A 26652-nucleotide genomic window follows, 5' to 3' on the forward strand; every position below is an offset into this window, starting at 1 on the left:
GTTCGAAGCAATCACAAGTGTGATTGATTTACGCACCAAAGTGTGTTGCGAAGTGGAAAGAGCCTCTAAAATCTCATCAACGATGCGGTCAGACAGGAAGGAGGCAAGACTCAGCTTCACCTCACTGAGGAAATACAAACGTGTTCAAGGTCTAACCTCATATATATCATTATTCATACAGTAAAGGCACTCACCTGATCTTATTGATGATGTCAATACCAGACTGATCCAGGAGCGTTTTGGTGACAAAACTTTTAGGGATGACCATTTTGGTCGAACTAGCTTTCATGAGGTCTGAGCGCAGATGAGTCCTTTTCATCACATGTGGACACACAGACTCTGCAGCATCCATCATAGACTCCAACAGTCTCTGGAAGGATTCATTGGAAAAGATGTAGCCACAAAGAGATTCAATTCAATCAAGAATTTTCATCTTTATCCGGGGGATCACTTTTCAGCTAAAAATTCTCATTTAAATGTTATGCACCTATAATTTATGGCGCACAATGGTCGACTAATACAAATATAATCTCGACTAATAAGTACATAAACAGGATCAAATTGCATGTCTATTTTATTACTGTCTGTAGGTGGCGCCAATACCATGTTTTTCTTCTATCAACAAAAAAAAATGTCCCTCAACGAGTAACAATTTGGATTACCTAATTACATCCAGAATGTATGTGTGTAGATGATGTCATCACATATAGCTACCTGTAATTGTTGATCCATGACAGAAGTCACCTCACCAGCCATGGACTCCAATTTCTCCTGAATGGGACCGACTGAAGCATGGTGCACCTCCTCTCTCGAGGCAGAGCCCAAGTGATAGAGGTTCGGAAGGAGCTGTGAAGAAACGCAAAGGCGGAATCAATCGTATATATATATAAAAAAAAAAAAGAAGTGTAATGATCTCCTTGGTTATGTACAGCAAAAAGGAAAACTGCTTGAAATGCCTCAAAGATGAGTTTACAAGTGAAACATAACAATAGTCTGGTTTCTGACCGTTTTAGAGTTCCTTGCATCCTTGATGAGGCTTTCAGCAGACCTGACATCTTCGAGGATGGCGTCAGTCTCAGAGTTTCTCAGAGAGTTCAGGTGATCCTGCACCTTCACACAAATCCGATCCATCATCTAGACAACACATAGCAGGCAGTTTAGAGCCCAATGCTGCATTAAAAGACTTTAGCAGCAAAATGACTAATGTACAAAAAAAACAATGAAGAATTGGCAAAAATAAGATGTAGTACAGTAAATGGTCCTTATGTGTTTCTAAACCTGTTGTGTCGTTGTGGTTACGATGCCCTGTTGAAGACGATAGGCCTGCTCTTGTTGATATTTCCTGCTTTCGTGGTTTCTGTAGAGATAGTTTTCAATCTGTGGGGGAAACAGAAACACAAATAATGCGAGTGATCATGTATTTAACAAGGTTTGGCAGGCGACTGAAATCCTGGAGTACCATGAATACATTTTTTTTTGTTTTCCAGTTTGTGCAAACATCACTCCACATGAGAATACAAACGAGACAGATTGCGATCGATGGAACTAATGGAGCTTGTTAAAATACCTTCAGCAAGGCGTCCTCTGTCTTCTCTGGACTGGACTTCAGAGCCTGAGAGGCATCAATGATGGGGATGGGCATGAAACGGATAGTGAAGTTCCTATTAGGCACACAGCCAGAAGACAAAATTGAAATGACAAAAACAGATAGGGGAAATTGGACACAGTTATTAAGTACATGAGTGGAGATGCAAACACGATTTGTTTTTTTTTCATTCACTCAAAGTCTGTTCAATAGCTAGCTATATGTCAGATATATTCAGGGATGGCTTCAAAATCATAGCAATAGAGAACCACAATAAATCAAACTTTGTATTTTCAATATCCAAGTAAACGAAAACACCCATATTGTTGTGTTTTAATTGAGGTGAATCTTGGAAAGGGACAATTAAACAAATAATCGTGAGGGGTTCTGTAAACTATACAGCCTTGTCTTGTTTCAGTTCTTAAATCAGATCTAAGAAACTAAGGAACCACACACATTCTGCATTCTAGGTCAAGTGCCTCAATCTTCCTTCCTTTTTTCTTCAACAGCAAATTGGACACTTGTTTTATAAATTCATGACACTTGACTCTTCCCACCAGATTTAGTAATCAAAGCAGTGTCAAAAGTGATAGTCTAACAGTTAAACTTTTATTCATGTCATATATATTCATGAATTTGATCTAAGGCGGGGTGTTTATTAATTTACTTTAATTGTATAAGTCATTTAGGAATACTAAATATTGATTATCTGAGAATGTCATGTCAAGCATTATTAAAGGTTTTACTTTGAAAAGGGTGACGGGGATATTTGAGACCGATTATAATGTCAAGCATTATGAATGCTTTTTATGAGAATGATTATTCATTCAAAAAAGAACGACTGGCATGAGGAAATTGAATTGCACAAAATATGCAGACACAAAACGGGGGGGGGAATGAAACAGCGCGACAGGAGCTTGGGAGATATGCCTTCAGGAGGTTGTGATAAAAAGAGAGACGTCCCAGATGAACATTTTGAAAAAGGTGCGCACAGCCTGAAGACGATCATTCAGTGAAAAGTAAATAAACGCTGATCTCTACTATTGTGTATTGTCTATTTGAAACCTACTTCTCCAGAGCTGTTGCTACATCCTGTAGACCCTGAGTACCAATATTATTTTTGTCCCAGATCACCGTCCTGTAAAGATAAATGCACCGTGTTACACAAATGGGCGGATGTACACGTATTTACTGTCCCGTGGTAATCACCTAAGTTTAGAGTTAATCTGCAGTGCCTTTGCCAGCATCTTGGCACCCATGTCGCCCATGGCATTGCCGCTGATGTCCAGTTTGGTGAGTGACGTGTTACTGCCGAGCGCATTCAGAATAATGGTCAGATCGCTCTTCAGTCGGGAGTCGGCCAGAGACAAAGAGGTGAGGGGCTGAAGAGAAAAGAAAAAAAAAATGCTCTTAAATATGGAACATTTGTATCTTTTTTTGGCCATCTCAAATGGATTTGCCATCAAACATTTTCTAAATAATACATCTTTAATGGAGCCTGTGTGCTTGTCAAGGCTCATTTCTTAATAGTAATGTAGAGGTTTAACCCGTTGAGAATACTTGCTCAACACAATACCAACAAAGGCGGAAAATTATTATTTCATGCTTTCTTGAAAGAGAGGTGCAGAGGGAATTATTCACAGCCCGTGTTTGCACACAGCAGAAATTATGCATGCAAATGTAACCACCCACAAGTCTCATTCGTTGTCATTTTATCGTGCTTTTGTCCAAAATGTTTCTCAATCTTGCCTCTCAGTCACACACAGATGGCTGCAGGGCAGCCAAGCAAGGTGGGCCGTCTGATTCAGTGCCACATGCTGTGTAACAACAAAGCGCAGAGTGTGACCCACTTAATCTTGAAGAAAGAATCAGTGGGCTTTGCATACTGGGTTTAACTCCTTTGCAAAATGAAAACATGGGAACAAAGCAAGTAGCAGTGCCAACCACATCTCGCATCTCGACAATTTGAGAGGAATGGTGGACTGCAATCACAAACATCGACATGCGTTGGAAGAAAAATGTAGTTATTAAGCTCATTTCTCTCCATTGGGTATAAAGAATCACATTCCCTTATTAACCGGCGAAATTAAGAAGTCATTACCGAGGGTTAACACACCCGCCCTCTTTAATTAAACAGGGGAAATGAGAAAATGCATAAAAAAAATAAATTGCCAAATTACAGCGTGATTAACCATTCTTCAAAAAGATTGTGCTGCTTCATGCTGGGCAATAAATTTTATTTGATCTGTTAATATAGGATTGCAGATGATGAACTTGTCATTGTATTTTACTCAAACACATTTGTTCGAGTAGTTCTAATTGTTCAACCTCTTGCAAGATGGAGTGGAAATAGCTTGAAGTCTTTTTGTTCAGATGCTGTTTGCATGAATCATAAATATCAGTAGGTCAAACCTGTCCTGTCTGGAGGACATATGTAAACCTGAATATCTCTCATCCACTGCATAGTATTGAATTAACCACCTGAATGGGGTTCCGATATCCACTAGTGTGGAAAACGTCACATTTTCAAAATAAAACCTTTTTTTTCCTTCCAAAAATATTTTTCAGTATTCCAATTAATTCACAAAGATTTAGGACTTTTAAAACAAATATGATTGGACAATATTTATTTCTGCTTGACAACGGTTGACAAAAGTACAAATCAACTTAAAAAACCACATCCTGTCCCATTTATTTAAAAAAAGGAAGCTACTGTTTGCATATCTTGTATTTCCCTATACTCTGAGCCGGTGGTTTGACCAAGAAAAAACGTTTTTATCCTTTTGCTTGTCATCTGTCACGTCCTCTCTGTCTGCCTGTGTGAACATTGTATTTGACCTGTCACTTTCAATCACACTTCTGCGTAGAACTTCTCACTCAGATGTTCAGATTACGCACATTGGTCGCCTGCACCTAATGACACATCCGCACGCAGGCAATTTCCCACTCTACCATTGATATGACTCATGCAGGAGACAAAGAAGGGCGAGTAGCCATTATGGCGTGAGATAGCAGAAGTGCAATGGATCGAGTGGGACACTAAGATACAATAAAGTATTCATATTTACACATTCAGCTGATCGAGATAGGGACTTGAATTTACACAACACCCAAGCGATAAGAAGCAGTCAACCTTACAGCCATCAAATTCCAATGCAGCCTAAATCATGCCAGGCTTAACGGAATGATGCTTTCAGAATCAGACAAATAAGGAAATGAAAAACTCACCGACTCTTCCTCCTGGATCATGTGAACCAGACTGTCCAACACCGGGGCGAGGTTTCTAAATCGGATAGACGGCAAGAGCAGAGGATGAGACCATCAATCGTTTTACAAGAAGGAACAACATATTGCTGACTCGTCCTTCGGGACAGGAGCAGATTTTTCATGTGTCAAGCCATATAAAATCCAGGCTTGTAGTCTCACTTGGATTTGATGTTGTTGAAGTTCTTGCCCAGAGACAAATGTCTTATTGATCGATTTTTTGCCAACCATATCAGCAGAGTCGATAGATCAGAGTCCAAGCCTGGAAATATAAAAAAGAAAAGTTAAGAAATATATATTGTGAGGTAAACATTCAAAAGTCAGTAAAGAGGGCAGAGTCTCACTATTGTCAGAGATATCCAGGCTGGAAATGTTTGGAATCTCAGCAATGCATCCTTCAAGTATCTGTGACCCTCCAGAACGCAACTGTTGGAACAAGAGCACAAACAAAATAAGACACACATATTGCACATGTTCATCACCAAATGTGAAACCACTGGACAAGACTCTCAGATGCTTTGCATAAACTCACATTTTCAGGGTGAACATGCAACTACACAGTAGATGGTAAATGAATACAGGATGTCTTGAAAATCAAAAATGTGCAAAAATGCCACTACAGTTAGGTGTGTATGCAGCACACTGTAATTAAAATGCAAGAGTCTTAAATTGCACAAGATATATAAATACAAGGTCTTTGTACTAGAAACATATTTCACATTGTCATTAGATTGTTGTGTGTGGAATTTTAAGGACTTTCCACTAATCCACAAGGCTACACTATCAATAGTAGTGGCGAAATTAGAGTGCTGTGAATACTTTTCTGGATGCACTGTAATGTAGTTCTACTAGTACAACCATGGCATGGATAATGAAGCACAACAAGTAATTCTTTCTCCTACGAGACAGTAGAGAAATCATTTCAAAAAGATGAAGGTGAACATTATGTAAGGAAACTAAACCAACACCAGATGCGCAAATAAAATGGAACAATGAGAAGTTAATTAGTAAGCGGGAGCCTATTGGTACTTACACAATGGCCAAGCTTAAAGAGGCATTAAGGGAGAGAACATCGTGTCAGACAGAAGCCAAGAATTAGCAACAACAACACAGATGCTTAATGACCATATAGTTACTCTAAAAACTCACACGCTGACAATCACATTTGCATTTTGTACGTCAGCCTACGCTGAGTGCCACATTCAGCAGAGGGCTCATTAGGGCATGAAATAATTGCAAAAATGTCTCATTTAATTCCCACCAGCTTCAATGAGAGATGATTTCTACTGGTATCTGGAATTGAATCCCCCATGTGATTTCTATTCAAGTATTATCTTTGATGATCCCATTTAATCTGTAAAAAGCTTTTTTTTTTTTCTTGTGGCACCGCACTGGGAGAGATGAAAAAAGTATTCATGTGATGCAAAAATTTAATTGCGAAACAGAATACCACCACCCTACAACTACCATCCTCTCTACCCAGCCTGCTAAGTATTTCATTCTAAAGCCTATGAATAATACCCACTGGCATGTCACCAGTTTGTCAAATGGTTTTGGAGTGGCTGCTAAAAAGCTGATTGCAGTAAAGGAGGATCAGTTCCAAATGATTAGATGCCACACTCACCAAAATTAAGCTGCAAATGGCACTTGAACAAAGGCTTTAGGCGTCCATTTGCCAGTTAAAATGGGCCATTATGGGTTATATGTTAAAATGACAGATAAACTATTTAACTCTCAGATTTAAGGAAGAGAAGATGTCACTGTATAATGTTGATTGGTGATGTAAATATTGTGAATTGCTCTTAAATCTTTGCTCACCTGCAGAAAAGTAGCAAACTAATAGCTTAATAAACTTGTATCTTGAGAAAAAGGCACACTTGTAAATTCCAAATTGCAATAATGCTATATGGCCCTAATAGGGTGCTTTGTATGTATGGTCTCACCTCACAGCAGCTTAAGTCGAGAGATACGTCCTTCACATTGGGGTTGCTCGCTAGGCCCAGCAGGAGAGCTCTACAACATTCAATTGGACGGAAAGAAAAAAATGTAATATTTAGAAATTGATGGATTAAAAGGACTTTGTTGTTGTGGTTCACTCACTTGAGGACATCTGGCGCCAGCTTTGTTCCTGACACATTAATGGAGCTGAGAGACATGGCGCTACTGAAGAAGTGCTTAAACGATGGTGGCACCTCCTTGCCTTTCCTTCAAATTAAAAAGAAAAAAACAAAGAGCTTTCAATTTCTTTCTCTCAGCGCTAAGGGTGTACAATCCTTTACTTAAAAATTATTCATTAGGTATTTCGATACATTCGTATGAAACGAATCAAAGATTCAATTGAGTGGGATAACAATTATAAATGCAATATGGTACGGCTCAGTTCGAGAGGGTACGATGCAATGAGTTTGTTGTCATCATTTTATGAATTAACTATACAAATTCACTTGTCAGGTATTTCCTTCACAGATACACCGCGCCAATAAATGACAATTCGATACATTTTGAAGTGGAACGATTCCAGCCATGCACAAAAACAATTTTCCTATTCACATGTCTTTGTTTTCAGACTCACTAACATTCAGGAGATTTGATAGCCAGAAAAAATGGTCATTCCTTTTATTCTCCAGTCCTCCCGTTACCCCTGCCCATCGATAGACAACAGCCCCAGGGTCCGTTCAACATCAGCTCTATTCACCACAAATCTCAACTCCCCCGAGACTCAGTGGGATTAGATAACGGTGTATCCAAAACTCCACCCCTAACCCATCTGTTACACATATGACAAGTGGAAACGTACACCTAAAGTGTGTTTGCCCTGACACTCCGTCACCAGCAGTTGTCACAGAAAATATTGAGGTCATGGCCGAGGGGGAAGCAAAAATTAATTTTTTTAAATGAACACGCCACTGAGTTTGAATATTAGACACACTAAGTGGTCTTACCTATGAGGAAAGACACTCTTGGAAATGTTGAGGACAGACAGATGCTGTGCCGAGCCTCGTAAGAGAGCAGAACAAACCTGGAAAATGTAAAAAAAAAAAAAAAAAAGAAAAAAATCAATATCACATTATAGGCATCTTAAATTTTAATATGATGGATATAGTGTAACGAATCTGTGAAAAGGTCAAACTTCTCATTCAATACGATAAGAGAGTATTTGCAGTCTTTTCATCTTATTTTGCTTGTTTTTGTTTCACATGGCTTCCAAACATAAACATGGTCTGATCATGTTTCATGATGCACTTTATACAAACATGGCTTTGAACACTAACTTTGGACAATAGACTTTTTAAAAATAATTTATTACATATTTGTTGTTGATGGGGCAGACCACTCGCCTCTGTGATAGAATGACAGCTGGCTACATCTCAGACAAATCAATATTGTATTTGTCCTAAAGACCCACAAGCAGTACCTCACACATACAGTAAGACTGTCCTGTTTCTTAATTACTCATGAAGTTAAATTTATTTGTTTTTAAACACAATCCTCTCATCATTCTTTTTTTAAATACATACATTAGTAATCTCGTTCAATTATGTGTGATAATTAAATTAGAGAAGACTGACCAAAGTCCTCATTGTGCATCTTTAACAATGTATTTTTGAGCTTTCCCCTCTGGATGTTCTTTGGAACCTACCCACCTGATCCAATGAGCAGTCTGTGTTGGAGAGATCCAGGGTCGTTAGTCGGTTGGGCTGGCTCAAGAAATTGTAAAAATGCTACAAGGGAAAAAAAACACAATTGAATTTCTCATGATAGGAACCAGTTTTTCCTACAGAAGATTAACCAAATCAGCCTCGCTTTGTCTTTGGAGCACAGAAGACTACATCAGCTCTATCAGACAATTGATTAGCTGCCTAGCTACAAATACAATCTATAACTGAAATAGATTTTCTTCTGTTCTCCTTTTGATTGTACAGTAGTCGCATTATAACAAAAAAAAAGTGTGTCTGCTTAAACGTCATGCAAATATGTGCTTATATGTATGCACCTGCATGTCGTCTCCTCTGAGGATGTTCCCTGAGAGGTCCAGATGGACGAGGCTACCGGGGATGGATGGGTTGGCACTCAGTGACTGACAAAGGCTGTTCACCCCTGAAAACGCACACACACAAAAAACAAACAGCCAAGCGGAAACTGTGTCAGCATTTTTCAAATGTCCACTTGTGCTTTTTCCAGCATATTGAAGGGAATAAATTGAGTCAAACAATAAGACAAGTGGCGAGAATGAAGCATGCATGTCTCATGGTGGTGTAGTTTTGATATCAAGTCCAGATAAAAAAAAAAAATCAGTACCACACACTGATCTCAACAAAATCCATTACAATCTGCTAGAATACTGATAGCTACATTGGAATTCAAGTGTGATGAAGGTCTTTACATAATCGGTATGCATGACATTGACGTATGACACAAAGAGTTGCTGACCCACGTCAAATGTATCGTATGACTCACACAGTCAATGTTACAGGGTCTTGAATCAGATTCTGTCTGCAGATTGATTTATTGGAGTTACATGAGTATGAGACATAAATGGAAAAATTGAAAAACAAAGCAGAAGGCGAACAAGTCAATCTTGCCAAGAACGTGACAATAGATTGTGTTGTCACAATGTGACAAATAAATCAATTACATATAATTTATGTAAATACAATAGACTAGTATTATACACGAGTAATACTTGTTTTCTATTTTGACATTTTTACCATCAAGTTACATCAATACTTTTTTTAATGGGGGAAAACACTTTTAGAACTTTTCATCCAAAACTGAAGCACCTACCAAATCATGAAAAAGAACAAAAAATTCTGATAATTTCAAGAATTTCTAACACCAGAGGGTGCCCTTGATATAGTTGTGCGCATTATGCCATTAGAGAGTTGGGATTATAGATTAAGCCTTGAGCGACAGCATCTGAGCAGGGATCGGTTGAAGCAACACTGCACTGTGGAAAATGATAGCACTTTATTGATTGCCCTAGGCCTAAGCAGTTTACAGTGCATCCCTAAAGACTGTGTCTAGTGTTGCAGCGGTTACTTTGATGATAAACCAAGACTAAATCTCACCTACAAGCCATTATTGACAAAACTTGCAAATGAAAAAGATTGAAAAAAAATACATAAACAGAATTATGAAAGTGTGCGTGTTTCGCATGCAAATATAGAAAAAAACTATTCCATCATAATAATGCAGGGACCTTTTGTTACCTGCTGGAACCCATTCAAAAAGATATAAATGAAGTAGCCGTATTAATCAAATGACATTTTTACAAAGAAAACACATACCTTTGGGTGACACTGAGGTTTTAGCGAAGTTTACGTGTTTGAGCCCAGTCCGAAGTTTAGCAAACTGAGCACCAAGGGAGGAAATACCTGTAAGAACACAGCTGATGAAAATAGCCTCTCAAGATACTTTCCCCAAAACCCATTTGACTTTTAGTTGGCAAAACTAACTGGGTTGTCAATTTATGCAATATGTTACTCATATAAATATAAATAGTCAATCATATGATTCATTATTGACATGCACATATTGTTTAAATATCATACCTCTGTCCTCTAGAGGGTTGTTGGCAAGATTGATGCTGGTGAGTCCTGAGTTGGGGTTGTGTGCAAGGGCTGCAGCAAGTTTCTGGGCAAAATCACTGAGGAGAGACCAAATGCCATTTTAAGTTTATGACCAATACACTTGATAGCGTTTGCTAAATGAAGCATCGTAAACCGATACACTTTGGACACGTTTATAAGTATTTGTGTGAATTTGCACCCATTCAACTAGAAGAACATGAGTGACATCAGAAGTTAATGTTGAATTTGAGAAATGGTCTGGATCACAACCTCTGTTCTAGTTTAGGGCATCAGAAAAGATCCAAAAGCATAGAATGGTCCAGAATTTGTCTGTAAGCCTTTTTGTTCATTAAGTTGACATTTTTACTCACGTTTTGAGTCCTGCGTTATCCAGCACCAACTCCTCAAGTTGTGTGGAGCGAGACACCACTCTAAGGATCTGCTCACAAACATCTGTAGACTTAAAAAGAACACATAGTTAAAAACAATGAGATAAGAAAAGCATGAAGGAGAGTATAATGAAATGATGAGCAGATAGGCTTACTGAAGACATTCAGTGTTAATCAAAAAGACACGCTACTCAACTGAATCAGCTCATTTTCCATTATATAAAAGTCAAAGTGCAATTCACCAGAAAAACTAAGACCAGAAAGATCCAAGCAAAGAGAGATGTGCTTTGGGACACATGCTTTCCTTATAAAAAAATTGCTTGACAATTGCTTGCTCCCTTTTCTGTTAATTAAATCAATAACAAGCAATTCAACCCGTGGTACTTTGCAGCCATCAATGTGTGACGACAAACAACTTGGAACGACACACTTCAGTAAACATTTCAGCAGGGACAATATTGTGTCCCTGTGGTTGCATCACCACAGGAGAAGCACACGTGGGAGCTAAAGCACTCAACTTAGACAAAATAAAAAATTCAACAGTTAGAAGCAAAAGTCCCGCCTAGATGTTCACTGACCCAGTTCAGTGTATGTTGCCTCTCATTCTCCCCATGCAGACATTTTAAGGTTTTTACAACCAGTCGCTAATTATCTGCATAGCCGCAACAATTTTCTATCGGAATACCAGAACTTTACTGAACCATTTTGTGCCATTTGTTATTCTTGGTAATTGACAGTCTTGCCATTAGGGCCTGCCTCTCTGGGCCAACAGCCCCAGTGGGGCCAAAACACTGGCAACATTGTCCTAGGGAAAGTGGAGAGGAGGGCAGAAAAGCAGAGCTGAGCGATAGAAAGATGGAGAAAGAACTTGTTGTTCCCATGTTGATTCTCTCAAACTATGAATTACAGAGCAGGGTTGAGAATGCAATACCTGAAAATATCGTACAACGGCAATGAAGAATTAAACAAGCCAAAATTTTCACAATGACAACACTGGAGAGGCATTGAAGCATTCAAGAGACATTAAATAAGACCTTTTCTTTGAGCTGATGTGCAAGTTGCACTTTGTATGCAAGTTACACATTTATGAGGTCATTTTTCCCCTCATCCTTGTGCTCTAGTCCAGTTCGGCAACCTGACTAGAACACTAACTGGTGTGACCAAGCAAATTGCTTCTTGTGACAGAGAATAATCACACAGAAAGTAATGTATGACTTTCAGACATTTCTTTCTTTAATAAGACTCCTGTTGTGGCTACATCAGCATGAATAAAGCTCTAAGGGCTATGCGGAAATAAAACACTTCTGCTGTTGAGTGAGATTATTTTCTTTCATGGTACCTCTTGAATTATTTCGTCATCTGGCTCTCCCTGTCCCTCTCCATCGTAATCCAAATTGACCTACATATTTCTATCCTGTTGATGCTCTCATTCATGCTCCGTCCTTTTTTTTCCTCCTTTGGTACATTTGTGACTGGTATAAGTGCACAAAGATGCCTCAGGTGCCTTTATTTGGCTTGCAGAATAGGAATGCCATTCTCAAACTACTTTATAGTTCACAGAAGAGTTCAAAAGGAGCAGTAAGAAAAGTTGTCAACGTAGACTATAATTATGACTGTGCAAACAAGCATGGAGACAAAAAAGCTACACTGAACAAGCAAACAGTGGAACTTTTGCTCTTGACAAAGCAAGAACAAAAAATGAAAACGATGACCAGGAATGTATACAAATGTGCTCTTTGACTATCTTGTGTCAAATTACATGTTGTAAAAGACATAGCTTCACTGATGTCCTGTCTACAGATCATCAAGCAGCAACAGCTAAGACCTGCATACAACTTGAAATGATAAAAAAGTTCTTGAAATGCTAAATATAGCTGAAAACAACAGATTGTTTAGCTATGACGTGTCTTGTTTTTACACAAATACAAATTCTAAATAGATGGGAAATGATATGTCCTCTCAAAAGCTGCACACCACAATAATTTAAAAAGGAATTTTTAAAGCTCATCTTTTTGTGACCATTTAATACTGGCCAGCCGCACGTAAAAACACATGAGCCCCCGTGAACATTTGAGCCTAAATATGCACATTATGGCATGGTGGTGAGGAAAGGGATTAAACATAATACAAAGGGACTGGCAATAACAAAAGCATGAGATAATTGTTTGGACTCAGGAAACAGAGTGTGGTAACTGGTGAGACAGCATGAAGCCCCAAGACAAGACAGCTGGTAATGAAGACCTGCAGGAGGGGGTCTGGTGTCGCTTTGTCTCATTCCGATCTTGGGTGTCTTATCACATGAGAACACGACTGATCCTGAGTCAAATGGAACGAGAGGGACGATGGGCATACGGCCACTTAATTTCATGGGAACGAGAATAGTCATGAAGCGAATGAAACTGAACAAATAGGCCAATTGCAAAAAACAAACAAATTATGATTTATGACAGCCAACATTTTTCTTATTGAATTGGATTCATTTGATAAAAAACACACAAACATAGTTTTTTCCCTGTAAATAGACATGGCAACCACAGACCATAGTACACTAGTTCCAAGATGAGTAAATAGAGATGTAAATATTTAAAACAAAGGACGGCTGTAAGTGTGAGTGCGGGGACATTTAATAAAATGCATAACAACCGAGACCACACATTTATAAGTAGTGCCTCACTAACTGTGATGGGAGCAAATCTGACAAGCTTGTGGCAGCCCATAATATAACTGAAATATATGACGAGGAACTAAAAGGGGTAAGGTATGTGTGTGTTTTAAAGGGATAATAAACGGAAACAATTCAACAATACAATGACCTACCAACCATCCATAATGCTTTTACCAAAAACATTTAGACAGCACTATAAACTTCATCATGAAAGAGGCGCAGCCCTAGACATTCCTTTTAACTGGCGACTGAGCAGAGTGAGAAACCAAAGACAAAAACGCAATTCGCCACATGATTGCTGTCTACACTATTTGAGGACTTAATGGGAGGAACACCTGATTCATGGTGAGCTTAGAAAAATGACAGGAATTTTAATTTGGAGTCTCTGGAGCAACAAACAGATCATCAGTGGATAGAGAAAAGGAGCCTACCAGCTTGTAGTCCTTCGTGGTGAGCTTGGTGAACCACTGGTTGAACTCAAGGACTGCAATTATGGCCACCAAGTCTCTGAGGAAAAAAAAACAGTCATATATTTGTCACTCGGACAATTTACTCCAATGAATTAAGTGCCTTTTATTATTTAAGTATTAAAGTTATTGGACAGTATTTAAAATACACACCGGTTCTCTAAATGGCTGAAGTCCTGCAAGTTAAGATCTCTAGTGTCTTGTGTCAAATAGATGGTGTCCACATCCTGGGGGAAAAAAAATAATGAATCAAAGCCAGAATGAAGAAGAAACATTTCCCCACTTTGAATTGAATAACTTCAACAATAACAAGAGGTTTCACTGTAATTCAAGATCTTAAGAAAAGACCGGACATTTACACATTTTGCTATGGCAATTTGGTTATCAGTACTCTGGATGGATGGATGAATCAATACTGACCCATTGAACCTCTTCTCTGTATGGCAGTGACAGCCAGTCACAAACACACTTGTACATCTGAGAAAAGCCACCTGCAGCACAAGCAAGCATCAAAAAGAAAAAGCATTAAATGTATAACTTAAAAGCGCGATGCTTCAAAGCTTCACTTTCATATTTCATTTATGGTTGCAAGTCCTTTTTTGCAGTATGACATTTGGAGCCGCTTGACATCACTGATCCCTACCACATGGCCCCGGGTCAGCAGGTTTGTTGTTCTCCCACAACGTCTGCAGCGAGGTCAGTCTGTCGGCAGGCTCCATGCTGAGCTTCTTCATCACTTTACTGGCATGAGAAAAAAGCAAGAGTATTATTTAGTGAGGCAGTTCTATAAATTCACTCCAAGAGTGTGTGAAAGTCTCAACTAATTGATAGCACGGATGATGCCGAAGACTGCAACATTTGATATGGTAGATGATACAGTATTGTTGAACGAGTTATGAAATTGGGTAGGACTAAATGGAACCGTCCTATAATGGCTGCAGTAGCTGGAGAAAATAATTTACCTTTTGTAAATGTTCAATTTAACTGAATGGCAGGAGTATATGGGGTTCATCAAGGGTCAGCTCTTGGACCCCATTTATTGAGCCAGAATATGTTACGCTTGGGTTCCAAATGATGCTATCATGCAAATGGTATGTAGTTATATCTAGCATGTGTCAACAAAAAAAAATTGGTTCCACAAACAAAAGCATCATGTTCAATTTTAAAAAATCAGAATGTAATAATGAGCACGTTTCTTTCTCTCAATAATATGGCAGCGTCTTTGTGGCTAAGACTCACTTGGGTGAAAGACCTGGACATATTCTGAGCAAACAGTTTCCAACATGTGCAACCACCTCATTGACCTCCTCAGTGGAGATGAGCTTCAGTGAGAAGGAACCTCGCTCGTATTCTACTAACAGCTGAAAGGAAAGACAAAATAAAATGTTACTTTTTCCAATAGATTTCTGTTTCTTTTAAATCTGGATACTAATTATTCAGTCCCTCCTCCCCCCCACTCAAAAACATCGAATTGGAATTTTACAATCCCTTCTATCGATGTCCACTAATCTATCCACAGTCATACCAACCCATCTGTCCATGCACCAAATAATTAAAGTAAAAGGACAGTTACAGTGACCTTTCCCAAGATGGGCTAACCATTACAGCATTGGCTCCACCTTTACAAATCGAAATTTGCATAATCACACATGATTTGCATCCAACATAATTAGTCAAAATATTAAGATCACACATGATAGTCACAAATGTCTCCCTTGTGGAAGTACCGCTGGTAATTCCAGGCATGTGTGCTAGGAGGGTTGAAGGTAAGCATTGGCATGCACTTTTGACATACCAAATAACCACAGTCAGCTTTGTTTTGCTTTTGTGTTTGTACTTGAGATGATTTTTCCTGTACCTGTTTTGCCTTATTACAGCTAATGCCCTGGATCTCCAGGTAGTTAAAGGAGTGTTCCACCTAAACAAAAAAGAGAGAAAAATACATTGGAAAGAGTGAAATACAGTTTAATGTTAATCAAGAAAGAAAGAGTAGCAGGAAAACTATCCAGAGGCTTGGATCCAATGTTTGAGTGGGAAATAATGACTATATTTTAGCATAATAATAATAATAATAATAATAATAATAATAATAATAATAATAATAATAATAAAACAAAAGAAACCATTTTTATCAATTTGTGAAAAGAAGCATTTTAGCTCTAATACAAAAAAAGGAGTAGTCTGCTTTTGCATACCAAAAAAGGACATAAACCAAAAATGATCCTCAACCTTTCTCAATCTTTTTGCCTGAGACTGTTTATATTACGGTAAGTAAGCAAGTAGGTTCCCGCACTTGCATCTCACATACACACAGCCTGAAGGCAGGCCAGGAAGCGAGAGCAGACAATTCCAGGTGGGAGTTGACTTTCCGAGGATTGGCTCAAAGATGAGTGGGGGGAGAAGACGAGCAGACTGTCTGTCTCTGCATGTGTTTGTGTGTGCATGGGAAGCACTGTGCTTTTCATCAATGTTTTGTCTACACTCCACTGTATAGAAATCATCCTACAAAAGCACTATAATCAACATTCCGTCATCTAATTGCGTTTTTTACAAAAAAGCGACACTGCGACAGTAACATTTTAGAAGACATTTATAGAAACAGTAATTCAGTCCTTCAGAATAATGCTTCACCTTTTCAGTTGATGGTGTTGGTGAACTCATAGTTTAGATAGGGCTTATTATCGTTCATACAAACGTAACTTGTGATTTCATGTAAAAATAACTGCATCAATGCAATACAGAATGGGTTCAAAAAGAAAATATTTATAATGCTACCTTTTCACAGCACGCCGCAATATCTAACACGTATTGTTGCCATATTGGCGCAACTGATTTCCAGCCAATGTTCCTGGAACATGTTGACACACAGAAGCTGACGGAAAAAAAAACTCAATGTCCTGCCGAGACGACCAAAATGCATTAATGTTTGCATGGCTCACACATACCACCTGCCACTACTGTATACAAGAAGAGCCACAATATTTTTAAATCAGTACCGCACACTTCATCGAGCTATACAGTACAGTCAACCGCCACTTACCCGCGGTTTGGGAGCCACAGATTCACCTACAGTATTTCCGGATTTGTGTTTTCTTTTTTTTCTTTTTTTTAATCTTTATTTCTTTTGCTGCTGGCGTTGTTATTTTTTAATGAGTGGGGAGCCAAACCCCCATTTTTGTGGAAAACACATAGTGAATGTTTATCAGGGGTTTTGGAAGAATTTTTCCCCCAAATGTATTAAAACATATTTCACCCGGTCTCTATCCCCCGATGAATAGCAAAGTCCACTATACTTAATCCTTCCTTGGAAACAGCCGAGAATATGATTTAAAATTTCGTGGCATGAGCAAAATCATCAAATGCACTGAAACATTTGTATGCTACAAATAGTTGATCATTTGTTTCCATCGTTGTAAAATAAATATTGCTCGACATTTGGTCATATTATTGAACATGCTACTCACAGAACACCTGAAAAACTATATCCAAACAAAGGAAAGTGGAACAAAACATGACCCTCAGCTGCAGGCAGTACACGTTCTTTGATGCACCATTCTCTTCAGAACAAGACAATGTATCTTATCCCTGCTAACCTTTGACACACTCGTTTCATTGGGGGGGGGGGGATCTAAATCTCTCCACTTACCTTGGTGGGAATGCGTGCAGTCAGGAGGTATGCTCGATGGGACGCAAGAGCCTGAGAGAAAGAATTAGAGGGCAAAATGATGAGTCTGTAAATACATGCTCTTTTGCGGTAAATACAGAGTCAGAGTAGGAAGTGATACAGAAGACAAGCGAGCTCTTCTGTTGACTCATCAGGAACAAAATGCATGTGACAGGAAAAAAATCTTGTCAAAAAAAGAAAAACGTATTTCTCTGCTCATTTGTTTTTGGAAAACAACAATCAACATGTTATGGACCAATACAGTAACTGAATCATGATTAGTCCATTTGAAATCATGTCATGCTTAGACATGGAAATAAAATATGTTCTTTTATTGTTATTTTAAATGATCACTAGTCAACCCATCTGAAACCTGCAATAATCACAATTGTCACTCAGCACTGATTGGATATCAGTGCCGTACTCTTTTGCCAATGGATGCAAAATAGTATCATCCTGCAGGGCGTCCTGTAAGAACGCTGTGTGTCTTTTGTTTACCAAGATAAGGAACCTTCACAATCATTCATCAGCATACCAGCCACACACAGTAGGGGCGAGATCTGTGTGTGATGAGAGATGCTGGAGATAAAACTGCAAGAACGTAATCAAAAGGTAGAAAAACAAATGACAGAGAAGAATCCTTCCAACAATCCAGGTTGGACCCGCAGTGGTTTTTGTTTGGAGAGGATAGTCGGGAAAACGTCAAAGACAAAGGCAGACAAACAAGAAAAGCGGAGGTGGTTGGGGAACCTTTCTGATGTTGACAGCAAAGCAAAAGACTACCTTTGGAATAGGCGGAAAACATCAGTCAGCACCAATAACGCACATTAGTACAGCTATCTTTCCAAGGAAAACACTGATACAACTCGTACACCACCCACCAAAACTAAATAACAAACTTCAAACTTTAAGATAAATTGCATTTCTTTAAGCCTTTTTCTCCCTGTCTTACAGTCCAGTTGACCAAAGTACAGTTTAGAATGTTGAATCCACATTTGCAAATACAACATAGAAGCTGGCTTTGATAGTATCACTCAAATACCTTGTCCTGAAATACCCGGAACATTACATAACGCAATATAAATCTATTGCAGTGTGATCAGATCGGGACAACTCTATTTCAAAGCCAATCTGGAAAGTATTCATCCAAACATAATGGCAGGAAAGGCACCCTGGATAAGTCACATTACTAAGTTCTCTCTCTTGGGTTTCACAGTTTCGACAAGAAAGTATCATGGTAATTATTAACTAAACCAATTGTTTACATGTAGTATGTCAGTTGACACAATGCACAAATGTCATTTCAGTCCAATCAATGCTGGCTGTGGCTATGACCTATAAACCTCATTCAATTGAAGCCAATAAGAGCAAACAGACCTTGTCATAGTCCACCACTCAAGTTTAGCAAGTGCTATTTGTAATAAAACCATTGTATACATTTTACACTTCTCTTGTGGACATACACGCATTTCTAACACGCTTCTTTGGCTCAGCTTGTTCAATGAAAGATAATGGAGTAATTTTGTTTCTTTCATCATAAGTCAATACCATGACACTATTTGCAAAGAAATATAAAGCTGATGATTGTATGCAATTATGACGGTTTGAGTGACCATGACCTTGACGTAAACAATCATTAAATTGAATGATGGTGGGAGGAGCTTTCATGAGACCAGACTATATTGCTTGGTAATACCTCCCTTGGGATACATTACTCTGGCTATTGTGATCTACAAATATGCTAAACCTTATAATTAAAAAAGGAGGTGCTTACTTTGTATGTGATGAAAACATTGAAGAGGATCTTCCTCAATCTTCTCTGACCTCAAGTTCAACACACCCAGGATCAACTGCAGTTTGCATATCAGCCAGGTGTGGAAGTGGAGGATGCCGCCCTTAAACTACTACACTGAGTCCACTCCCAACTGGACAAGGCGAGAGCCACGTCAGGGATTCTCTTCCTGGACTTCTCCAGTTCCTTCAATACCCGTACTACTGGAGGGAGCTGAGGTGGAGGCTGAGGACTTGTACAAATATCTTGGGGTGCGGCTGGATGGTAAACTGGACAGGTCAGCACACACCAGCCATCTGCACAGGTAAATGCAGAACAGGATGTACTTCCTGAGGTGGTTGTGGTCGTTCAACATCTGTAACACGCTGTTGGAGATGTTCTATCAGTCTGCGGTTGCTAGTGTCCTCTTCTACACTGTGGTGTTCTGGGGGAACAGCACATCCAAGAAGGATTCTTCCAGACTGGACAAACTGGTCAGGCTCTCTGGGGGACATTATGGACAATGCCAGCCACCTTCTGCACACTGTCATCATCACTCAGAGGAGCCTGTTCAGTGGGAGACTGGTTCCTCCCCAAGTGTCAGACCAACAGACTGCTGAACTCCTTTGTTCCTCATCCCATCAAACTGTATGACTCAATTGGGGGAAGGAGGCGATAGGAATAGGGACAAAGGGAGTCCTCACATGATTGGGATACCCAAGTGTAGTTGCCTCAATACTTTATTTATTATTATTATTTATTTCTTAATACTTCACTGCTATGCGCTTTATTTATTACTCTCCTCTTTGTTTGTTACTCATGTGCAATGTTCTCTTTTGTACTATTTTTGTGTGAGCTACTGGAACCAGAATTTCCTGAAGGAGCAAGCCCAAGAGATGAATAAAATTGAGTCCAAGTCTAAACTTTATCAGTAGAAGTGTTGAGGGATATGACAATAATATGCTGAAAGTACTGAGACAGAATCAACAGTTTTTATATCGTAAAATCAATCTCATTTTCCCTCAGAAAAAACCCCCAGATTAGATCGTCTTGGAAAAGAACTTATTGGACGTTTCACCTAACATTTGACCTTTTATTAATCAACAAATGCCATCACACTCATAGGTTTAAATTCCTCTTCGTGTTTGCCTTCCTTTTGTGTTTATTCCAGAATCAGTTTCTCTATTTTCCATAGCAACAACTGCCCATTGTTTAATCGAGTGCGGTCAAGCAGTGGGATATTCTCATGCTCTCTGCCTGGATAAAATACCAAAATTAGTCCACTGAAATTCCTCAGGCAGATTCCCACATATTTGCATTGTTTCTGCATGTGTTTCTCCATGCTTCTTGTTTCCATGTTCTCCCACATAACACGGGCGTTTTTAAATGATGCATGGTTTAATATTACAGTGCCTCCAACACTTCAATGACCATATTTCTTTGTGATCTAAGACTCACTGTCTCTCCAGTTAATGGGAGCACTACATAACTGACTAGCGCAATTTTCTTCCACACTAACTCGTTCTTCGCCACAAGCTTCCCACCTCGCACAGCTGCCAGATCATTTAGCGAACACAGGAAATGTGAAAGTAAAGCTCATTCTTTCTGCTTATGTCCTTAGATGACGCATGAGTTTTCAAACAATAACACCAGTAGTTGTGTGATGACTTTATTCATCGTTCTTCTCACAAAAGACAAAAGCTTTATCTCTTAAAAAAAAAAAAAATAATTGTTAATCCACCAGCCAGATGATTTTGCCATTAGGCTTGTAGACAGAGACTCAAGAGCAACGTAATGCTCTGTTGAATGAGCCTTCAGTAAGTCCTAATGTACATGTTGAACAGCAGAAGATACTTTCCAAGTCACTATGCTTCTTGTCAACAAGATACGAGTTGCTGTTTTTCCACGTGAATACATTGAAGTCATTCACATACAACTAAGTGAGTCATTTAGTTAGTCATTTGCTTCACATTATCTGAGCTGTTAAGATTTCCAACAGTGAGTGCAAAGTACGACCCGGTACACGCATGCCAAAGTATTAAGACTCTGGAGAATTAATTTGAAAGCTGGCAGTTGCACTTAAAGACAGATAAGGAAGCTTCATGGACTATTGGAGTGGACTAAAGTTTAAAATGTCCCATTGGCATAACTATACAAAAGCCTCTTTTAAATCATGTTTTCACTATGATTGTGACTAACAATGATAGTTGCGTTAGCTACACTAAGAGAAGCCGTACAAGCACAAGACAGTTTTTACCGAGCCAATTAGTAATCTGATAAAATCATCACTAAGCACAGTGCTGTAGCCATGAAGAAAAAAAAACGAATGCGTTTTAATTCTCTCTGACCTAATTCACAAGTATTTTTAATAGTGTATTTTGCGCTTCTTAACACCCCAGTTATTGCTCCAAAAGTGCCATTTCTCTTTCAACTAGTCTGGATTTTGCTACATCCTTATAATTCTGTACATTTGGTGCCCAGACTTAAAAATGTAGGGGTGAAATTTGCTTTTAGTAATCTTTACAACTTCACAGTGTAATGACCCCCCCCCCCCAAAAAAAAAAACAACAACAAAAAAACGCAGACAGGAACGCAGACAGTTATTTTGCGTATGCTGGAAAGCAGCAGCAGTCGACTCACCAAGACTCGGTTCTCTGTCTTGTCTCCTTTGATCTCCAGTTTGACTCTTTTCCTCAGTGACAGCTTCACCTTCCTCCCTACTGCATCCCGCATGCTCTCTACACACAAAGACAAAAGATTAAAAGTCAGCGTTGGCATATATTTGAAGATAATACTGACAGCAGTGGTTCATAGATATGTCTAAATTCTGTCATTAGAAATTATGCATTATTCAGTTATGGATGAAGGATTTTTTTTAAATGGTGCTACTAACCAAAGTGATAAGAAAGTCAGGATTTGTTAATGGATTTGTTTTTATGTGATGCCTCCATACTGTCATAGTTTCATTTTAGGACTTGCACATGGAACACAGATGCTCAGGCGGTTGTCTTTGTGTTCCATTTCAGGGTTCACGTCAGTATTCGTCCACATGATGCGCCTGATCTCAACTTTGAGCTTTGTGGGAAATTCTGTGACTACTTCAAACTTTAGCGCACTGAAAACGATAAGGAAGCTGCTGCATTCAGTGTATGCTCTCTTCAGCCCGATTGTTCACGCCCAGGGAAAAGCACCAAAATTGGCAAACTGGCCCAGAGAGCAGAAGTGGGTCAGCTGCCTCTCCAAGCTCTTCACACTCCCACTCATCCATTCCGAGGGAGGATGTACTTGAGCACATCTGTGCTGTCATGTGTATCTTTGCCTACAGGCTTCTTTGGATCAAAAGGAAACAATTAGCGCTAAAAACAGTTAGTGTGGCTCGATCCAACATGTGAACTTGAATATTTCAAGAAGCATGAAGGGAAGTAAGCATTTTTCATTCATTTCCATCGCCGATTAATTTAAACTGAAACAGCGGTGCTGATTTTACCAGCCTGTGGATTGAGTTGCAGCATGTGCACTTTGTTCAATTGGGAAAATGAACCTCAGGCTCAAATTGACTCATGTTTATAGAGTCACGGCAGATACAAATTGGTCTACTTGATTGTATAATTGTACCAACGGCATCAAGGCAACTGGATCGCTACAGGTCAATTTATTTTGTATTGTGTTTGTTTTCTCATCAAAGGTTGGAGTTTTTATTGTCAAAATGAAAAGTGTAACAAAACAAGCCATCCTTTACTGTAATATGTTTTGCCACCTTTGCTTGAAGTACCAACCGAATAGAAAACATATTTGTCTGATTACTTCTTCGATCGGAAATGAAAGAGCAGGAAGAATTCGACTGATTGGCTGTTGACATGCACAATCCTGCGTCTAATTTTATTCAATGTGGTCACAGCTGATCAGATGATCGACGTGAAATTCATCATGATCCTATTTTTGATCATTTAACCGCACAGCTTTCCTGTGTGTCACTGAGAAGTGATGTCATTGGGCAGGGCCTGTTATTTATTCACCCCACTGCTACACCCATAATTGGGTTACTCTGATCCATAGTACAGTGGAGCCTCGGTTTTCGAACACAATCCGTTCCAGAAGGCTGTTCGAGAAGTGAATCTTTCGAATTCTGAATAATGTTTTCCCATTACAAATAATGGGAAAAAAAATGATCCGTTCCAAGCAACAACAACAACAAAAAACGTCATTTTTTCATTTGCACATTTATGTCCGATTGCTCAACTGCAGCGCACCGCCGAACGCGCAACTGCACCGCGCTGGTCACATTATTGTGACAGAGCGGCCGCTGAAATTTAGAAAATATTTTTAAAGTCCTGATGTACTTTCCAAAATTTAAGTGGACCTCAGTGCTCAAAAAGTTTAATTTTGTCCGATCGCGCAACTGCAGCGCACCACCGAACGCGCAACCGTAGCGCGTCGCCGACCGCGCAACTGCACCGCGCTGGTCGCATTATTGTGACAGAGCGGTTGCTGAAATTTAGAAAATATTTTTAAAGTCCTGATGTACTTTCCAAAATTTTAGTGGACCTCAGTGCGCACTGAGCTTAATTTTGTCCGATCGCGCGACTGCAGCGCCCCGCGAACGCGCAACCGTAGCGCGTCGCCGACCACGCAACTGCACCGCACTGGTCGCATTATTGTGACAGAGCCGTCGCTGAAATTTAGAAAATATTTTTAAAGTCCTGATGTACTTTACAAAATTTAGGTAGACCTCAGTGCGCAGAAAGTTTAATTTTGTCCGATAGCGCAACTGTAGCGTAGCGCGTCACCGACCGCGCAACTGCACCGTGCTGGTCGCATTATTGTGACAGAGCGGCTGCTGACATTCAGAAAATATTTCAAAAGTCCTGATGTACTTTCCAAAATTTAAGTGGACCTCAGTGCGCAGGGAGCTTGTTTTTGTCCGATCCCGCAACTGCAGCGCCCCGCGAACGCGCAACCGTAGCGCGCCGCAAACCGCGCAACTGCACCGCGCTGGTCGCATTATTGTGCATTATTTGTTTAAAAAAAAAAAGCAAAGACAAATAACATTGATATTAGAATATCGACTAAATATGTATGTCTCAATTAGTGGATGGTTGATGTAGGATACTTGGAGTGGCATTTTTCTAAAAACATTGCAGGGAGATGATGCCGAATCACTGGCACCAGTGCACAAACGTTCCTAACAATGGTTGTCATCCCCACAGCTCCTCACATGACTTGTGACCATGACAAAATCCTTAGTGTTCTCAATGCCCGAGTTAGTTTCCCTATAGCACACCATAAATATATGATTCACGTCAGTGTGCAGATGACGCACAAGATGACCTAATATAGCGATTGAAGTCATCTCTGAAATCCCTCCGTACAATTTCCTGAACACCCGTGCCCCATTAAAAGGAGGAAGTGTTTGTCCATAGATGGGATGGAAAGTGCTTGTGCTTGCCCAAGATTGCACCAAGGTGTCAAATACTAACTGCTTGGTCAAACAAAGAAAGTTAAACACACAGCTGCACAACTGGGTGAAAAGTGAATGTCCGGCGTAAAAGTCGAAACAGGTCCAAGAAACATAGGACATTCCCAGGACCAGTCCTGTGACTTTGAAAACATAAACTGTGGAGTATGGGCAGAGACACTCACGACAAACTGGCTACACCTCTTTGATGTTGTGTTTTGTCATTTAAATACACAGGGTGCCCAAATAAGGCTACAGTATTTAATCCCAGGCTTTTGCAGGCCACGTCAAGTGAGGTTGTGGGCCAGATCAGGCCCCGAGGGCCTTGCGTTTGACACCACTTCCTTGGACAAACATGTTCAAACTGTCCACAAATTACTTTTACAGGGTAAAAACTGCCTATCAACGGCAATTGAGATATCCTAATGTTTTACTGTACTCTGTACTAATAGTATTAAATCACATTCAATTTGTATTTCAGGGACCATGTGGATTAAATGGGTTATGTTAAGAAGAGAGCAACTCTATTCATGGCCACTCCTCCAAAAAAAGGCACAATATGCATTGTGATTTATGCAGAATCGTCAAAACTATGGGATTACATTGAGGACAGCTGCTTTACAATATCCCAGATTTGTCTAACGTGATTCTGTCATCTATTTGTTCAATTATACAGAGTTTCTGAACATCATGTACATTATAACTGTAGATATCAAGGTCCTAAGAAATGCTTTTGTCCTTTACTAACATCAGACTTTTATTGCCTAATAACCAACCTGCACCTTTAAAGTCTTGGAAAAGGGATCTCGGTGTGGAATAATAATGATTGTAGAATGTACAGTTTGTATTATCTAGTGTAAAAGCAGTTGTGTGTACTATTGAAGTGTCACGCAAAAGAAATCATGCATGACTTCTAGGAAAAGTACTGCTGAGACAATCCCACTATTGTTTGCCACAGTCGGGCACAATGAGAAGCTGTGCAGCTTTGCAGAGGAACAACACACCACGTTCCCGATGACGATCGCGTCGCGTGGGTCTGACAAGAAGGTTGAACACATGGCCACAAATGAGCTTTACTCACCCATGAGCTCTTTGGAGACTTCGGACATGTCCTCGTTCATTTTGTGCACACTTAAGTATCCAAACTAGATGACGATCAGGTTTCTCCCTTGGTGTCGGAATGAAGGCAAAAACGGGCGAAAGCCAAATCTAAGGTGGTACCACACTGTCGCCTCCCCGGTGCTTCTCTTGCAGGCTTACATGCTCCTCTCACCCCGCAATGTCCGGACAATATTTCGGCGTGGATCGGTGCAAGGGCATCGTTTTGTGATTAGGATGACGTGAGCCGGAGGGTTGCAAACGGAAAGTACACGGAAGGGATCAGATGTACCGTATCTCCACAGGCATGACGGGACAACATCCTCCTCTCGCTGTCTCCCTACCGTAAAGCTGTCTATGGTTGTATCACGGCAGCCAATGGTGGAGATCGGGAGCCTGAGCTCCTCCCTAGCCCGATGATGCGACAGTCTAAGAGGGGCAAGAGGAGGTGTGGTTGCGCTGATGTCACTGGCTGCTCCTCGGGACAGAAAGACCGAATAAACCTTAACGGCTCCTCCAAACCTCAGGCGGCGTGAATTAAAGCCGTGCAATTCAAGAATTAGTTGATATTAATAAATGCATTGAAGACGAAATAACTATAAAGTTTTGCAAAAGATGTTTTCCATCTTAAAAGACAACAATGTCAACATGTCTGCTTTGCAAGCGTTTTTCTTCAGGACAACTAATAAAGTGGAGAAAGGAGAGAGTGACATCTTGTGCTTTT

The 26652-nt window shown here is 39.7% G+C and overlaps 1 protein-coding gene across 1 annotated transcript in view; it reads right to left on the reverse strand.

The window, feature by feature from the left end:
- LOC147052143 (F-actin-uncapping protein LRRC16A-like) overlaps nucleotides 1-26538 on the reverse strand; it is a 32322-nt gene extending 5784 nt beyond the window's left edge. The window contains exons 1-28 of the mRNA XM_085918537.1: nucleotides 25912-26538; nucleotides 22016-22113; nucleotides 17587-17637; nucleotides 15799-15858; nucleotides 15180-15301; nucleotides 14584-14681; nucleotides 14361-14431; nucleotides 14094-14167; nucleotides 13905-13980; nucleotides 10791-10879; nucleotides 10402-10496; nucleotides 10138-10224; nucleotides 8844-8947; nucleotides 8494-8571; nucleotides 7792-7868; nucleotides 6950-7054; nucleotides 6793-6862; nucleotides 5194-5275; nucleotides 5012-5111; nucleotides 4814-4868; nucleotides 2795-2967; nucleotides 2655-2723; nucleotides 1568-1661; nucleotides 1279-1377; nucleotides 1006-1134; nucleotides 715-846; nucleotides 195-370; nucleotides 37-124 (exon numbers count right to left, since the gene is read on the reverse strand). Of these exons, the coding sequence (XP_085774663.1) occupies nucleotides 37-124; nucleotides 195-370; nucleotides 715-846; nucleotides 1006-1134; nucleotides 1279-1377; nucleotides 1568-1661; nucleotides 2655-2723; nucleotides 2795-2967; nucleotides 4814-4868; nucleotides 5012-5111; nucleotides 5194-5275; nucleotides 6793-6862; nucleotides 6950-7054; nucleotides 7792-7868; nucleotides 8494-8571; nucleotides 8844-8947; nucleotides 10138-10224; nucleotides 10402-10496; nucleotides 10791-10879; nucleotides 13905-13980; nucleotides 14094-14167; nucleotides 14361-14431; nucleotides 14584-14681; nucleotides 15180-15301; nucleotides 15799-15858; nucleotides 17587-17637; nucleotides 22016-22113; nucleotides 25912-25951 (2592 nt within the window). The 5' untranslated portion in view covers nucleotides 25952-26538. The remainder of the gene's footprint in view (nucleotides 1-36; nucleotides 125-194; nucleotides 371-714; nucleotides 847-1005; nucleotides 1135-1278; nucleotides 1378-1567; nucleotides 1662-2654; nucleotides 2724-2794; nucleotides 2968-4813; nucleotides 4869-5011; nucleotides 5112-5193; nucleotides 5276-6792; nucleotides 6863-6949; nucleotides 7055-7791; nucleotides 7869-8493; nucleotides 8572-8843; nucleotides 8948-10137; nucleotides 10225-10401; nucleotides 10497-10790; nucleotides 10880-13904; nucleotides 13981-14093; nucleotides 14168-14360; nucleotides 14432-14583; nucleotides 14682-15179; nucleotides 15302-15798; nucleotides 15859-17586; nucleotides 17638-22015; nucleotides 22114-25911) is intronic.
- Nucleotides 26539-26652: the final 114 nt, after the last annotated feature.

This window comes from Syngnathus leptorhynchus, chromosome 8 (genome assembly GCF_054491065.1).
Source record: "Syngnathus leptorhynchus isolate UIUO chromosome 8, UIUO_Slep, whole genome shotgun sequence".
NCBI lineage: Eukaryota > Metazoa > Chordata > Actinopteri > Syngnathiformes > Syngnathidae > Syngnathus > Syngnathus leptorhynchus.